An 18,336-nucleotide genomic window follows, 5' to 3' on the forward strand; every position below is an offset into this window, starting at 1 on the left:
TACATAAATTGTTACATATAAAGACCGTAACAGTCATTTTGATCACTGTTTTTGGATATATTTTGCAATGATTTATTGATGTATCATTGAATATAGTAGATGCTACCTTCTAGAGTAATGTATTATTTATTGTTATTATTATTCAGGGCTGTCTAACATTTTATACCTGTGTATATTTCTAGCATTTTTATCTATAACGTTAACACATATTTCATTGATTACAAAGCTAATCCTTATGTTACAATGAGTGAAGCTTAAACTGGCTTAAAACTTGTAATTTTACAGAATGGGTTTCTGGATAAAAAAGCACAAAAAGGTAAATGGAGAGGTTTCAGGACATGATATCAGAAACACAATAAACCTATAAGTGGAAATATAATGTTACTGTACAGAATGCACAAAACAGTTAATAATTTGATACTTTGTTGAGGAAGATGTGTATAGTTTTTAGCTATTAATAGTAATTATTTCAGGATATTTTAAACGTTGGACCAATTGGTGCTTTCTTCAGTGCTAAATACAAAATTTATTAAGTTTTGCTTTCAAAAACTTTGTATAATAAAATGAGTAAATAAATGTTCTATATTTTAAAAAATATATAACGTGTAGACGAACTACAAAAAGTGTTTATTGTTTATAAGCAAACGTATAGTATAATATTCTTTAACATAAAACCTAAATCACTTCAGTTTGTGGTAAAAGTTTTAGTGATATTTTCATAACACTCATATAATAAAAAGAATAACCAAATGTAAATTAGAAGTATTCATGTAATGGTTATATGTTCTTCCATTCTCACTTGATGAAAGCATAGAGAATTACCAAAACAAAGAGTTATCTTCCTACCTGTCACACTTAGTTGAGAAGTGCTGCTACTTTTCTTAGATAAGCCCATAAGTTGGGCCATTTTACCTCTTCCCCAGCTCTTCCCAGGAGTTCCATGTTGTTCTAGCATTCCAGTTTTTTCTGTTATAGTGCCTACTGCAGTATCTGAAAGACTGCCATCTGCTTTTTCATCACTTCCACCTTCACTGCTAAGACTTCTGTTGAGGGTTCTTCTTACAGGTCGAGGTGGATGAACTGGTCCATAACCTTGCATTCTTGTGGTGAACTCACTAACAAATGATACTTACTATATGCAAACTAATAGGTTGTTAAATAATAACTACTAAGTGTAACCATGAAGTATTTCTGACAATTTGTTATAACTGAAGAAAAAGATAATGCCCAAATTTAATATTGATTGTCTAATCAATATTAGTATTCCTTTATGCTAAAATATTATATATTACATTATGCATTATAAAGGCATTTAGAAAACTAAGTTAAAAGGATCAATTGAAACCTTAAGAAAAACATTCATGACATTTGGAATTTCAGCTTCCTTGTGGCTTGTAAGATTAAAGAAATTACACAATTATGTGCTGGCTTTATTGTCTTGAAATGTTTATATGTTCTACAATAATTCCTGTACACTGAATCCAACAATGATATTCATGTTTTTCCCATCATGTACAGATTTTTCAAAAAATATCACATATACTTTTACATAAGTGAATCATTTTCACTGAAATAAAGTAACATTTTCTTATGCTTAAAATGTTGACAACCACTGGCTATAGATTTCTGATTTCTATGGACCAATTATAACATGAGAGTCTTATCAATCACTCTATAACCCATACATAGCAAACATAATTATGAAAAATGTCCATTGTGGTAAAAGAAATAATAATTTGATCTGAGTAAGACGTTTTTCTTCCTGATTTGTAAAAATTCCTTACACGATAGAAAAAAATACTATTATTTTTGAAATGTGAATAGCTGAGTTATGGAAAATCTGTTCTTAAAACAAAAACAACTTTTAAGAGGTTTAAATTTACAGGCGTGTGTTGTGATATTTTTTAAACAAAAGTTTACAGGTGTAGCACCAGCTTAAATGAAAAACCTGAAACACAGTAATTGAACAATTCCTATGTATATCTGTAAAGGAACTAGATTCTAGTACTGCTATTTTATTGACATTTATATATTTCACTTTTTTTAGTATTCTTATCAATTTTATAAAAACAACAATTTTGGTATACAAAAATATTACATGGTTATCTAAATTATATTTTACATTTCTACAGTTAATGGTTAAAAAATACTTAAACGAATACAGATAATGGACATAACAGATCATATAAATGATACAAAAAAAGATGTTTAAAATATTTTTTTTCAGAATTTTTAAATAAAAAAATCTAATCTTTTCCAGAAGACATTTTTTTACCTGAGAGTACGGCTTCCTCTGGGTCGCTCTGACTGAATTGAGAAGGCACTATTAATGCTAAATTTGGAGATTGAGCTTGTCTCTGATCCATCACTTTCAATTCCTGTTAGTATTTCAACTGCCTCTTTTTCAGGACTCATTCCTACTGCTGGTGGCACGTGATGACTACTGCCTTTCATAGCACCTGTCTGTAAGCGCCCTCTGTGAGGATGAACATGAAGTTGTTTCTCGACAGCATTTCTGGAAGTGACTTCACTATCAGAGTACATGGCTACAGGTGTTATAGCTAGACAAGTAATCAAGATAGTTAATCAATAACTTGGTCTCACTATAGCTGACATGTTTATTGATTTGACAAATAATGAGAAATATTTTTGTACTACCCACAACTCTAATGGTCCTATAACATGGTTCACTGTAGATTACATATATTGACAGTGATACATATATCACACTATTGTTCTGAAAGCCATGAGTATGATTGGCTGGTATTTTTATAAACACTATGTTGACATGACACTGCCATATTACTTGGATGACAGACAAACACAGTGTAAACTATCAATATATAACTGCACTTTGAAGTGGTTAATTTTCATATAATAGGAGCGAGGGCAATCCAATAACATTTGTATTTCATATTCATTATGTTCACTATTTCCATAATTATTCACATAATTGTATGTCGTACTTTGATTTTCAACTATTTAAATACTCTCAGCTGACTATACATATTACAGTCTCACCTCCTCCTCTTTGTTGCATCTGCATCCGAAGCTTTAACTGACGGGCTCTTTCCTCTAGGTCTAACGTCATCTGGTTACGGGAAGTATGTCGAAGAGATGGAGGAATGGCAGGTAACTGACGTTTTTTTGGAGAGTTTACATTTGATGAGAAACCCCTTGTAATGGGATACTGCCAGGCTGCGCTACGGAGGCCAACCACTGGTGAACGTGGCCTGCAAGGCCATATAAAAGAATTTAGTACAGAACATAATATAGAAAAAGATTTTGAGTATTCCATTAATTAATTAGCATATAAAATGCACTTGTTTATAAAAGACCTTAATTAAAAATAGATGGTTTTCTGATGTGTCAACCATAACATATAAAAATGACAGTTACTTTGTTTCGTCTCATAATATAAAAAATACATCTGTTAATCTTGTGGAAGTATTCCAGAAGCTAACTGAAATGAAATTTTTTTTTTAGTTTGCATAAAAATGTCCCCACATTTTTAACCACAACTAAATCTACTATATAAAAGCATTCAGAGCTTTCTAATCAGCAGTCTTTATTACAATATAAGCAAGAATAATTTAATTTGGGGAACAAACAGCTGTTCCATGTATCACTTCTTTCTCATCACATTTTAATTGCAATCTTTATATCTAACAAAGAAAACAGTAAGATACATCACTGCTAAAGCTGTAAAAGACAGAAAAGTTGAACAATCAAACAAAAGAATTGTTGTAAAACTGCCTATAAAATATAATCCTCTGTTGTTTCATATGAATACATTATCATGGGGTTATAATCATTGTTCTATAATTTCTACAATCACCAACAATGAAACAGTACTGAAGAAAGCAACAGTTACTACCAGTTTTATGTTTTAATCCAGTTTTTAATCAAAGTGTTTCCAATTTTAAAAACTGTGTAGCTAACACAGTTGGGAGATTAACTTGATTATCTCTGAGCACTGATTACACTGATTATCATCATATAAAATAATCAGTTAATCAGTTTACGATTAAATCAAATAATGTCACAAAAAAAACAACTAACCAAAATTAGTTATCAATTATTCCAACTAATCCAGTAATTAAAATATTGTCTTTATTATATCTCATTATTACACTTCATTAACCCAAGGTTGTTTAGCTTAATCAATTAATGTCATGTTGTGGGTGCAAAGGTCAGATAGACAAGTTTTTTCTTTAAAGGAATCACGGACTGAGAAAGAAATGTGAGGTTTGTATGGGCAGGAAATGGCACACAGAGCAGGAACAATAAGCTTGAATGAAACTTTAAGTTGTTGGGAATCATCCCACAGCAGTGGCGAAAAGGTTCATGAATACAGTATCAACAACAGTGATGAGAACAGTGGAGCAACTGGAGAATCATCACCTTCTAAACCTAAAATAAGAAGACAAGAAGAAATATTATCACTCCCAATTTAGTAGCAGCTTTGAAGAGAACCAAGTTGAGTGACAGAAAGGCAAGATTTGTCCTTACTCACCAGATCACAGTTGGTCCTGATGTGAAGGAGATACCCATAAATTATTTCTCAACCCCAAAATCTTGACATCAGTTCCATGAAGAACTTGTCAAAAACCTAAAAAAACAATTCAAGCCAACAGTCCTACTCATAGTTCTCTTGGATAGCCATCACTTCAATGATTCTTTGATTTAGAGACAATAGGTACAATGGTAATGGCAATAAATAAGGAGAAAAGCATGGATGAACTTCCAAAGTGCATTCAGCTGAATAATCAGGAAATTTGATGACATGTCGATTGAAGATTTTATCACAAAGTAAAAAAAAGAAAAAAGAAAAAGAGAGACTTCTTAAGGTGCCTCAATATTTCGTCTGCATTTTTGAATTATGACCCCAAGTCATGGAAGCTCAGAGATAACTACAGTGAGTCATGGAAGCTCAGAGATAACTACAGTGAGTCATTACAGGCACTTCAATACTTGAATGCAGTGAAGAAAAATGTTGAAAGGGATGTTGTCTTTAATGAGAAGTATAATGACAAAGAAAGAAGAATGGAAACAACTCCTCCTTCAAGTCGTACAGGATCGTAGAAGACACTTTATTAACAGCAAAAAGGAAATAATAACAATACTAAATGACTTAAATACACCAACATCATATAATTATATAAACATGTTGTACATGCTATACATAATATACTATACATAAAACATAAGTTTTTTTACATCACATTGTACATACACTATCAAGGTCACTGCAACCTAGAATTTCAACCTCATGGAGCAACCTCTAAATATGGTCCAAAATGGATGAAGCTTGACATTTAATGTTTTTTGTACATTGGAACAAAATTGGGGGATGAGAGCTTTGTAATGTTTAATCTGAAATTTTAGCTGTAAAAAAGGGCCACCCTATTATACATAAAGAAACAGTGAGATAACAGTTTGAAAGTTTGCAGCACCCTTTATTTTTATAATAGAAATTATGGGTTTTCTCTTCTTCACTCCAGTTTCATATAAGCTTATTTCCAATATCTTGTTCAATCTGTGTTGTTTTGTTATTGCTTTCTCATTACAAAGACTCAAGAAAAATATGTGAATTGAGTGATAAAACAAATTTAAAAACTGCATTCTGTATGTAACTTAACTCCATAACAAAGTATCAGGAGTCAACGGCCACATCATCCCATTTGGTGATTTGCATTAAACTACTATTTTATTAATTTATCTCAATAGGTTTGGTATCAAATTGTAGATTATAATTCTAACTTTAATATTATGTGCGAGTTACTTTCTTAATTTAAAAGGAAACATTAAAAGAACCTATCTAAATACAGATTTTAGTGAGTCACATGGTATGGTGAATACAGCCACCGATTAAAATTAGATGTTTGTGATGTCAAAATACTACGTTTATAGTTTTGTATGAATTAGTAACTCAAATTACCAATACTGACAAGTTAGAATATAAAATAAGAACTTCACATCTTTTTATTTTGCTGAGATATGGCTTATGTACTGAATCAAACACAGTAGTTCTGTTCGCCTCTTTCCATTTTTGGAAATGGTCGATCAAATTGACAGGACCCACATAGTTAAAGTAGAGAAAATAACAGACAAAATAAAAAGTCCTACTGAAAACAAAAGAGATGTTTGAATTGTATTCAGGAGGTTTTAGAAATTACACAAATAATATTTATGATTTTTGGGACAAAAATAGTTTTTTAATCATAACAGAAAAAATCACTTTACACTAAGACTAGTAATAAAACAAACTTGATATTTTCACAAACAAATCTTTTGCAAAAATTCTTCATTAAAAAAAGTTAGTCTATGAAATTTTTTGAAAATAAAAATACTTCTTTAACAGTTACAGCGTAAATATTTAACATGTGCAAATGTTTATACGAATGCTGGTTCATTGGATCAACCCATATTGGAGAATGAATGTTGGTTATGATTCCAAATTTATGTATACTAACACAGAATGTGGTTAGCTTTTAGTAAAATGTAGAAGTCTGTTGTATAAAAAAATCTGATTTGTCAAAAAGTACTTTGTACTAGAAATATGTCTGTAACTTCATAACATCAGATGTCTGAGTGCAATGTAATGTTCATATGATAAAATAAAAGTACTTTTTTACAACATTTAATGTCTATATTGCTTTTGCACAAATTATAGAACATCTTAAATGCATATCTACATATTTTTTCAGTATCCCTCTATATTGTATCTGGTATCAACTTTCTTCTACCATTTTCACTAAATCAGCAATATAGAGTAATCTGAATAGTTGATAACTCTGACATCAAATACATAATACCAAAGTGAATGTACTATGTAAAATATCATGACATGCTCCCCTTGACCCACATCTTTATACATGTGGTTGACAATTTAACATAAAATTAGCATGACATACATTTACTTCATGATCAGATAAAAAATATGACACACTAATTATAAACTATTTTGTGATTACTAAATTTAGTTATAACAGTTAAAGAGTTCACATGTGTAAAGATGACAAAGCTTAGTTATTTAAAACTTTTTTTAACTTACTGAAAAAAATATAGTTTACATCAGCCATAACAATTAGGAACTTAGACATGTAAGAAACTGCAACAGAATACCTAATTTCTGGTGGGGATAATGACCTTGTGGTTCCTTCACTTCCTCTTCTGGATGGAGATCTTGATCTTGAAATTCTGTTGTCATTTTGGTGTACTGCTGATCGAGAGCGTCCCCTGACTGCAGACAAAGCAGGTGGAACATTTTCTGTCATTATCACTGGGGCCCGTCCATTTTGATCATACACTAGTTCATTTCGAGTGGCAACTGAGTAAAGAGGACAAATGCATAGTATAATTTTGCCATTAGAATTAACTCTTTCAATAACAATGGAGACTTAAGTGCACTGGTTTGATGCATCTGTGTTTTTAAGATCACAACTTAAAACTACCAAATCAAGTTGCAAGAAATTTCCATATATCAGATATCTATGCAAATAAAAATCATATAATACAATTTTGTCTTTCTTACCTATTTTTGGCTTTTGAAACTTATGTAATTTTGCCATAAAATGCTACTTTTATTTACTTATATATAATGCAGAAATGCCATCTGTTTGTAAGCATGCTATGCCTACATGTTTTGATCAATATTAAACAAAATTTGCATGAATTAACCTTTAGGAACCACCCCACCAGGGTATGTCACAGGAGATTGTTGTACTGATCTACCAATTCCATATTACTCCTTGAGTGGTGACTGTTTGTCTGTGTATAGACCTTTCATTGCTATACTTTTTTACTTTTAACCAATTTCAACAAACTTAGCATAAACTCTTCATACAGTTCAGTGGGTAGCGACACATGAGATGGCATTAAAACCTGACTCTACTATATTACCCACACCCACTGGAGGACTCTAAATGTTTTCTGAACTATTATACTGATCTCCACTAAACCTTTGAAGGCTCCTTACAGTCCCATAAGGAGTGAGGTAGGAGAATGGCAATTGGATCTGACCCTTTATTTCTTCTTTGAATGGAACAGGTATGTCAGCAAGTATAGATTAAATACATTTCTTTTGTTTATCAGACTTTCTTTACAATGAATCCAATAAAGATTTTCAGTACAATTACAAATTTTCAGTTTTTATTCTAATAACACCATACATTATATTTAACTTCTTTATTATCCATTACATGAAAAATATGTTAAAAATATTAAAGGAATAAGCACATCTAATTTTTTTTTTGTATTACTGATCAGAATGTTCCATTTGATATACTCAAACAGTTTTAAAATAAGTTTATACTTATCAAAACTGTAATAACAATGGGTAATTAAGTATTATCTCCACTGACAAAATATTTTAATTTTACTGAATTGCAAGTCTAACAGGTTAGTTATAAACTGGTTAAAACATTTGTTTTATTGCTATTTATTCATGTTTGTTTATTTTAGAGCAAAGTCACCCTGGGCTATCTCCTATGTCCAAGATGAGGAATGGAACCCCAGATTTTAGCACTGTTAGTCTGTAAATTTTATGCTGTTACTCCTATGGACACCATTTTAGTTTTTTTTTTAGGTTAGACAATTATAGCTCCTGTAACAAGTTAAACAAAGTCCACCACAATTTTTGGTGGGTTTATCTTTATTCCCATTTTTTTCCTTTTTCTGTAAAATGATATCTATTTCTTTATCAAAATTAATACACACTGCAATAAACACATACTTGAGCTAGATTGTCTTCTACCACTAGGTGACATATCTCTCCTTGATCGGCGTTCCGTGATATTGCTAAGTTCTTCTCTAACCAGTGGGGGGCTGGAACTACTTCCTAAAGAGCTAATACTAGCACCATCTACACCAGCTAGACGACGATCTGCCAAGTTAATAAGACTATAATAATCAGCATTTTGTCCATAAAAGACAGAAAAAGGCATCTGCAATGATTACAAACAGACAAAAAAATATTCTTGGTGATGAACATTGTCAGCTTACTACATATTTAGAGACAGGATTCTTTATAGTTGGTGTGTATGACTTGTTGGTGATAAGTTTTAACAATAAACGAACAGCACACAGTCTACTTGTTTTCAAATAATATATTAAAACAAGTCAAACATATATACATACATATACACATGTACATGAATTAACTGTCAGTAATACACTCAAGTCAATGTGTTTTATTAGATACATTTAGACAATTATTACTAATCAAATAGAACACATCAAGTTGTTTTATGATAAAACCACCAATTTCTTCCAGTAGTTTTCAGGTATGTCTTACTGGTTAGGCAATGACAAGTAAACATGTCTGAACTAAACATAAATACTGAAAGAAGCTAAATTAGGGGAAAAGAACTAAGAATAACAATTACCTCTCAGAAGACTACTGCCTTCATCTAAGTCAAACTCTGATATATCACTATCTGACAGTCTGGACAGAGTAGAAGGAGGAGATAGGTGATCAGTTGAAGTTATTGTACTGGCTGCCTCTGTATCCAGATACATGTTCTGCCGACGCTTGAGAAACATAAATATCAGTGAAAATGTATATGAAGCTTTTATGTACAGTTATAATCAAAGGTTTTTTGTGACCTGTACTTACTAACAGCAATAACCAAATAATTGCTTCTTCAGATATTTTTTGTATAGGTGGTTTAATTTCTTTCTTTTAAAAAATGGATTAGGCCTTGATTTTTGAAATGTACTTATGCATATTTACAGTCTTTATAATACCTAAAAAGTTACTAATATTTGGTTCAATCCATTTTATTACACTCACTATATTCAAAATAATTTCTTTTATTAGTCTTTAACTTTACAACACAGATGTAAATTACTAAAATTTTCAAATATTCTAATTACACTATGATATGATAATCAGAGAAAAAATACACTACTTAAAAATTATGTTCAAATTACCAGCAAAGCATTGAGGCTATCTTCATGGCTGGTCAGAAAAACCACTGTCCTTCTTTATTTAAAGGGACTGAAGAGAGATCAATAACAACCTAAAGAATGATAAGTAAACATTTAATTGACAAAAAGACAAGTATTTAATTAACAGTGAATTTTTTATTGCCTACTAATTACCATAATATTAAATGAAGTTTTAAAGATATTAAATAATACCACACTCCACTGTTATAATATTTTGATGTTTTATATTTATATAAATAGCGACTTAGCACTAACCAGCTTGTGTGTTTATGCTAAAAATCTTAGAAAAATGTACTTAAAAGCTAATGAGGTTTATATGTAGATTATTCTAAGATTAGAAAAACTTTACTCCTCTTTTTGTTTGTTTTGGAAAGGGATCACTGACAATTTTATTAAAGAGTTAAGAATAATATGTTAATTACATTTTGGAATATACATATCAGCAAGTTACATGACAACCATAACTGATATAAAGTTTCAGGGAAACAGGGTATATCATTCTTACATCTTGACATTGTTTAGTATTTCATAACCCGTGTGTCTCTACCAAAAACTGATTATTTTTGGGAAAGGTATGTAAAAAGTTTTTCCAAGGCAAGATATTCATACACTAAAAGCATGAAGAATTTCAAAGATGGAGATACTCTTGTATTTAATGGCATTGGAAAACAAAGTCAACTTTGGCACCAAGTCAATTCAGAAAAAAAGACCTGTAATAAGTTGCACTCCAGTTATGATAAGCAAAGTGTGATAAGAATCCATGACACAAAGGTTGGTGACAAAAGTCACCCACATGTCCTAGACAACAATATACAACATAATTAAGGAGCATCTCCATCTGGATATAAGACAAATAGGGTATGGGTTAACCAAGAGAAGAGTTCAGTCATACATCCTGTTTAACCATCATATACCTCAAGCAGCCCAAAGAATTAAATTGATATTCATGCTAATCCATAAAAAATATACTGGTTAAGTCATCAGATGCAGTGTCTATAAATTTCTGTATGATCAGACTGTTGAACCAAGTGCTGGGAAACTGTCATCTTCACACACTCTGGTCTTGACAGTCTTATCACAGAGGTACCCCATTGGTACAGCACTAAGTCTAGGGATTTACAATGCTAAAATAAGTGGTTTGATTCCTCTCAGTGGAATCAGCAGATAGCCCAATATAGCTTTGCTATAAGAAAAGAACAAACACACTTATTACAAAGCCTTTTACAATGGATACTATCCTGCAGAGCTATTGTCAAGATGGATGTTGTCACATGGGACATGACCAAATTTAGCAGCAGAGACTGTAAGTACATGATGAAGTTTCAAAGTCACTTTAATATAACATATTCAACCCTGTGAACTTCCACAGGAATGCACTATAAAAATATAACACTATGAAAGTAAGTGCAAAAGGAACATAACATGAGTTAAAGCATATTTTAATAAAAATATTAAATTATTTAAATAAGAACTTTTTAACATGACTTTACTTGTTTTACTTATATATATTCTAAAGTTTGTTTCTACTATTAAAGAACTTATACAGAATGTGGTTCCAGGAACATTAGGCCCCTTTAGATAGGCTGCTAAATTCAAAAGGTTTAGTTACTTTTGATAGATAGGGTTTAACCTTGGGAGTCCCTGTATATATTAAAAGTATAGTTATAAGTTGTAGCAAAGTGTATTAAATCTAGCAGATCAAAATATTTTGTTAATTATGCTATTTAAATTAACAGTTTGTTTTATCCTTACTTCACCCAGAAAATCATTAGCACCATATCTGTCATAGTCCCATACAGTGATTTCCAAGGATCTTGTTTTCAAGTCTGACCTCCTTAGTGGAGAATACACAAAGGTTTGGTTCCACTTGGGCTCACTGGCATTAGCAATAGTCTTTGTTCGACGTTTACTTTTCTCACTTGAAAATATACAATCAATTCAAAATGGAAAAACAGTAAAAATACGTTACAATTATGTTTTAAACACTTTCAAAGTACAAAATACAACATTTATTTCATGAAAATTATAATTTATATATATACAACTTATATATAAATCTATATCATTAATCTTTCTTTAAAGGTTGCTCTACCCTCAAATTACTGCATTTTCATTAAAAATCATAATGGTTAACAAAAGTAATTTTGGTGCTACCTTCAGCAGTTTACTATCCCTTCAAGCTAAACATATAGTAAGTATTTAACATGTTAATTACACAGTCAGTGTTTATGTTTGGTTGGTTGGTTGATTCAGTGTTTTATGGCACAAAGCAGCTAGGCTATCTGTGCCAAACGTCTGGTAAAAAGGTAAAAGTAAATTCAGTAAAATTCATAAAAGGTAAATTAAGGTAAAAATAAAACAAAGTTAAAAAATAAATAAATAGCATAAAACCAATGTTTACATCTAGTCTACAACTTCAAGAGAAAAACTACAGTAATTCAAGTTGTAAAGGACTTTCTGTAGCATGACTGTAATAACCATAACTCACCAGGAAGACTAACTTTCCAGTCCTGGTTTCAAGTTACTTAATGTTATGGTCAAATTGAACTAGATGATGATTTTTAAAAGCAAGCCATATTAAAAAGATGTAAAGTATATATTAAAAAACTTAAATGGCATTAAAAATATTAATGGCCTTTAAAAAACTAAAAACATTATCAAGGTGGACAGTGTCACCATCACCAATAACACTGTCTAACGTTATGGACAAACCTTGGAACAGAACAGTGTTAAAATGGTACCGTCGTTGTGAATCATAATGATTATAAGAAATTAAAATGTGGCTTATTGTGATCTGAGTGTTACACAAACTACAAACTGTGCATCAGTTCCAGATAAAAGAAAATGATGAGTTAAAAAACTGTGACCAATGCGTAGTCTAGTTAGAACAACTTCCTCTTTCCGATCCTTACAGGAACAAGACGGTCAAAGTCCAATATAGGGTTTTATTTGGAAAAGCTTGTTTTCACGTTGCTCACTTCAATCGACTGCCAGCTGGCATGGAGCCAAGCCTTGAATACAGGACCATAGTCCATATATGGGACAGGCACAGCGATGATAGTGCCAAAGCAGATAGACTTAGCTGCAGTGTTGGTGAGCTTGTTCCCACAAATACCAATGTGGCCTGGTATTTAGTAAAACTGGATAGAAGTAGATGTTAAAGAGAAATAGGCCAGTCGGTTTTGAATATTGGCGAGAACAGGGTTTGAATCAACATGAAGCGATTCCATGTCCAGTAGAGAACTAAGTGAATCAGTATAAATCGTGCAGTTTGAGTACTGCCTAGCTTCTATGTGATCCAGGGCAAGAGAATGGCATACAGTTCAGCAGTGAACACAGAAGCAGTAGAGAGGATTCTAAATGCAACCACCAAACCACAAACCATGTCATAGCCCACACAGTCACCTGATTTCAAACCATCTGTATAAATAGGAATGGAAGGATGGTTTGAAAGATGTTCAGCAAATAGCAGACAGTATTTCCAATCAGGAGTGTCTACTTTTCTCAGATGACTTAAAGACAGGCCATAATTAGGAACTGTAAGAAGCCATGGTGGGATGGGCTGACCAGTGGATACAGTAAGGTTATCCAAGGACAGACCCAATTCATGCAACTGCACCTGGATACAAAGACCAAAAGGAGCAATGGCAGACCATCTGGTCTGAAAAAGCATGGACCATCGAGAAAGGAAAACACAACCCCAGGTGAGATGCTTTGGTAAGGAATGAAGTTTCAAAGCATATAGTAAAGACTATTGCAACCAGCGGAGGTGCAAAGAAGGTTCATGAGACTCTATGTATAAGCTCTGAACTGGGAAAGTGCAGAAAACCCCAGTGCAGAGTCGATGTCCTTGATGATGAATAAGATCTAGCATCCTTAAGGCTGATGGTCTGGCAGATGGTCTTATTCTATCAAATAAGAGCACAATATATCTTTAGCATAGAACGTCGATCCGGTCCCCAAGTGGTGGTAGAGAGGACAAGGATAATGTTCAGTGCTCTTGTACATTTGACCCGTAACTACTGGATGTGTGGTGTAAAGGTTAGCTTACGGTTAAAGATAAGCCCCAAGAATTTCGTCTCAGAGACCATGGGCAGCACAACTTCACCAATACAAAGTTCAGGATCTGGGTGAATACCCCGTTGGCAGCAAATGTGCATGCAAACGGTTTTAGAGAGAGAGAGAAGTTAAAGCCATTTGCTGTGACCCACTTCAGTAAACAATTGAGGGCATTTTGTAGCTGCCGCTCAATATACCTCATGTTCGACAACTGATATGAGATGTGAAAGTTGTTGACATAGAGCCCGTTTGCAACAGTGAGAGGGAGTTGTTCAGTGATGGCATTAACTTTTATACTGAAAAGTGTGACACTCACAACACAGACCTGAGGGACTCCAAGTTCCTGTAGAAAAGAACAGGAAAGTGTCAAACCTACACAAACTCCTAATCTCCTGTCCATTAAAATTTTTTTAACAAAAATGGTCAAATGGCCACGTAACCCATATATATGGAGGTCTCGCAAAATGCCATACCTTCATGTTGTATTGTAAGCCTTCTCAATGTCAAAGAATACTAATACGAGATGTCATTTGAGAAAGGATTCTCTGATTCACGTTTCAAGTCAAATCAGATGGTACATGGTGGAGCACTGTCGTCTGGGTGGGCAAGAGGAGGTTGTTTGATTTGAAAAACCAAACAAGATGAGCATTAACCATCCTCTTAAGGTCTTACAGAGATAGCTCATCAAAGCAACTGGATGGTAGTTTGAAGGAATCTTAGGATCCTTCCCAGGCTTGGAGAAAGCATCAGGAAAAACATTCTCCTGCCAGATCCAGTTAAAAACAACCAGAAGGATAGCAAGAGAAGCAGCACCTCATAGTGTATATCATCAGGTCCAACCGATGTACTGCCAGACCAATGAAGGGCCAGTTTGAGTTCCACCAGTGTAAAGGAATAATTATAGTCACAAAGGAAATCAGCTCAAAAGGAGAGAAGTGATCACTCTGCCCGAGTCTTGATGGCCAAGAAGGTGAAAGAAAAGGCAGAAGTGCTAGATACCCAGCAAAAGCTTTCACCTAGAGTATTGGCGATGCTCTGGGTATCAGTTACGTCCTGACCATCAGAGAGCAAAACTGAGAGGGGGACAGAGTTATATTGCCCACTGAACTTTCGAATATTGTCCCAAATGGTTTTGAAACTGGTGGTAGAGGATATGCTGGTTGTAAACTTAATCCAAAATTCCTTCTGGCTTTGACGTCTTACCCATCGAGCATGTGCATGGGCCTGCTGGAAAGCGATGCAGTTCGATAGTGTGGAATATCTACGGAAAGTATCCCAGGCTTGTTTTTCAGCCTTCCGTGCCATGTGGCAGGCAGGATTCCACCATGGACAAATATATAGTGGAAAGCATGTCAAGATTTTAGGAATACATTGAGCAACTGCTTGTATAATACAGTCAGTTACTACTGCCATACAGTCATCGGCAGGATCAAGTTCTGTGAGAGCAGTGAAAGAGGGCCAGTTTGCATGATCCAGCTTCCACCAGAGTATGTGGGCTAGGTGGCATCAACTATGGCCAGTTTCTCTCAAAATTATAGGAAAATGATCTCTATCTCATGGATTATTGTAAACCCTCCATGAAAAATGGGAGAATAATGAAAGGGAGCAAACTGAGAGATCAATAGCAGTAAAGGACTGACTAGGCACATGGAAATAAGTAGAAAAACCAGTATTGGAAAGGGAAAGGTTGTGATCAGAGAGCATACGCTCTACAGAGTGACACCTCCCATCAATGTCAGCACTTCCCAAGAGGGGATGATGTCCATTAAAGTCCCCCAGTATGTAAAGGGAGACAGCAACTGTTCAATCAGAGAATCAAGGTCTTATTGGTCATATGTCTCTCCAGGGGACAGATAGAGAGAACAAACAGTGATGGTATGACCCAAGGAAACATGGATGGCTACGGCCTCCAAGAGTGTGTCGAGTGGCAAAGACAGGGTGGGCACATGCTGGTCAACCAACAGTGCCACCCCTCTATGCACTCGTCCATCACACAGCCTATCATTTCTGTATAAAGAAAACTGCCGAAAGGTGACTGTATCGGCAGGTTTCAGAAATGTTTCCTGTAAGGAGAGACAGACAGTATAGTAGGAAGCAATCAGTGTTTTGATGCCATCCAGATTAGAACATAAACCTCGACAGTTCCATTGTATCAAGGTGGCCATTTTTATTTAAGTGTAGGCGAATTGGGTGGAGAACCCTTCTGTTTACAACCCCGTCTTTATTTTCTTACTTTCTTTATTTGAGGGAGGTCTATCGACCTCCATGGATCCTGCTCTGGGTCAATTGGGCAGGTCTTTGTTGTTGGAAGGGGATTCCAGAGACTGAGGACATGAACGAATGATTGTTTTGCATCTTGGGGTGAGAGAGGAAGATGTATCTGAAGTAGTGCCTGTACTTGGAACCAAAGGAAGTAGATCTTGGGATGTTCTAGAACGTGTGTATGGGACATAGATGGGTGTTGACGTTGATTCATAAACTTTTTTAACCATGGAGGTCAAAAGACTTTTCATTTGTTTGGAGAAAGATTGATTAGGAGGCACAGAGAGATCAGTCTGCACTCCCACAGTAGCTGTGGAATGCATTGCAGCAGCATACATCCGAGATGAGGTGGTGGACAGCAATTTACGAGCCTCAGGATAGTTATGAATCGTTTTCAAATGCTGCACCTCTTTTTTTTCCAACTATTTAGGGCAGAATGAAAGTAGGACACGTGAGAGACATTGCAGTTGATGCAATGAGGGTCTGTTTCACACTCATGGGCATCATGGTCCTTGCCACTGCAACGACCACATGTCAAGGAAACACGACATGATGTCTTCAAGTGACCAAACCGTTGACACTGGAAACATTGGAGAGGATTTGGAATGTATGGCCGTACTCTGCAATCAAGATAACCTGCTTTGATGGTGGCAGGCAGATGTGGTGACATAAATGTCAAAATGAGGACATTGCTCAGTACCATAATTCCATCTTTGGGAGTGGAGATATGCCTCACTGCAGAAACTCCTTGGGTGAAGAAACCAGTGAGAATCTCTGACTCTGGGATGTTTTTCAAATCCCTTTCAACAATATTTCTTCATGATGAATTCAAAGTAGCATGAGGTGTAACCTCTCTAGGTATAACCCCAATTGCCTTTGAATGCAACAGGAGTTCACTGTGTTGAGATGTGGATGTTTCCACCAATATGTCACCAGATTGAAGCTTTTCTACTGACTTTGGAGAGCTAGCAAGTCCCTTAGTCCCTTCTGAATGAAAAAGGGAGACATCTGCCCTGAAGGTTTGTCTGAAAGTGAGTGCAATATAAGAAAATGAGGTACAACAGGTGGTAGAGATGGTGAGGATTGCTGCTCAGAATCTTCAAGGTGTGGTCATTTACCTATAGACTGTTTTTTCACTATTTTATTACGATTTTGAATTTAATTTATTATCCATAATAAAGCAAGGGAAATTTCGGTGCCCACTGACCCCACTCACCATGGAGCCCTACGAGGGGATGCACTGCAATGTCAAACAATGACACTGCAGCAATGCCAGGGTTTCGTGAGCACTATATCCAAACACCAGCATCAGATATAATGTCCACAACACCTGTTGAGAACATCCAACACTGGCACTTGGTTGACCCTAGCCCAAGTGGGCCAGCTGATTGACCCAAAGGGGGTTACCCCAAGGCCGCCCGTCTACAGGAATTCAAGGTCAAAGTGGTGTGTTAGGATTGGATTCCTCAACCACCAGAATCCTCTCCTCCCCTTTACGGGTTGCCACGCATGGCAAACACATGGGTGGATAAACGTTTAGATCCCAGAGGAGGCAAACTGAAAGAACAGAACCTTCCCTGGGAGGTCCCTTCACCACGTACAGGAATCCAAACCGAGTGGTAATTATTTCAAATCCCTAAGGACTCACCCACTTGGAAAAAAATTAGGTCCTCCTACACTTTTACACAAAACAACAGAAATTTCAACTTTCTCATTTATTACTTATTAACTGAATTAGCATTTGAATGTTTCCTACATTGAACTGGCTTGGCTATTGTGTTTTTCCTGCTATTCCCACTATGAGGTCATCCTCATCATGAATTACATGATTTTAAGTGAAAATAGGTGATGTCATGTCCAAGTTAAATTGTCATAAGACAAACAGTGTAAAAGAGGACACAGCATTTCCACAATGCCAGAGGAAGTGATATGGATGTAAAGTTAAATTTAAGCAAAGTTCACACAAAATATTTCAATTTTATTAAAAACACTAAGGTAATTTTAGTTGCTACATCTGCTAAAATGCATCATAAATCAATTTTCTTTCTCTACAGTATTAAA

The 18,336-nt window shown here is 34.6% G+C and overlaps 1 protein-coding gene across 1 annotated transcript in view; it reads right to left on the bottom strand.

The window, feature by feature from the left end:
- The window catches only part of LOC143235702 (regulating synaptic membrane exocytosis protein 2-like), a 138,318-nt gene that overhangs the window by 25,600 nt on the left and 94,382 nt on the right, over positions 1-18,336 (bottom strand). The window contains exons 10-17 of the mRNA XM_076473915.1: positions 11,707-11,872; positions 10,005-10,025; positions 9,390-9,534; positions 8,738-8,887; positions 7,129-7,333; positions 3,022-3,233; positions 2,276-2,561; positions 847-1,115 (exon numbers count right to left, since the gene is read on the bottom strand). Of these exons, the coding sequence (XP_076330030.1) occupies positions 847-1,115; positions 2,276-2,561; positions 3,022-3,233; positions 7,129-7,333; positions 8,738-8,887; positions 9,390-9,534; positions 10,005-10,025; positions 11,707-11,872 (1,454 nt within the window). The remainder of the gene's footprint in view (positions 1-846; positions 1,116-2,275; positions 2,562-3,021; positions 3,234-7,128; positions 7,334-8,737; positions 8,888-9,389; positions 9,535-10,004; positions 10,026-11,706; positions 11,873-18,336) is intronic.

This window comes from Tachypleus tridentatus, chromosome 12 (genome assembly GCF_004210375.1).
Source record: "Tachypleus tridentatus isolate NWPU-2018 chromosome 12, ASM421037v1, whole genome shotgun sequence".
Lineage (NCBI taxonomy): Eukaryota > Metazoa > Arthropoda > Merostomata > Xiphosura > Limulidae > Tachypleus > Tachypleus tridentatus.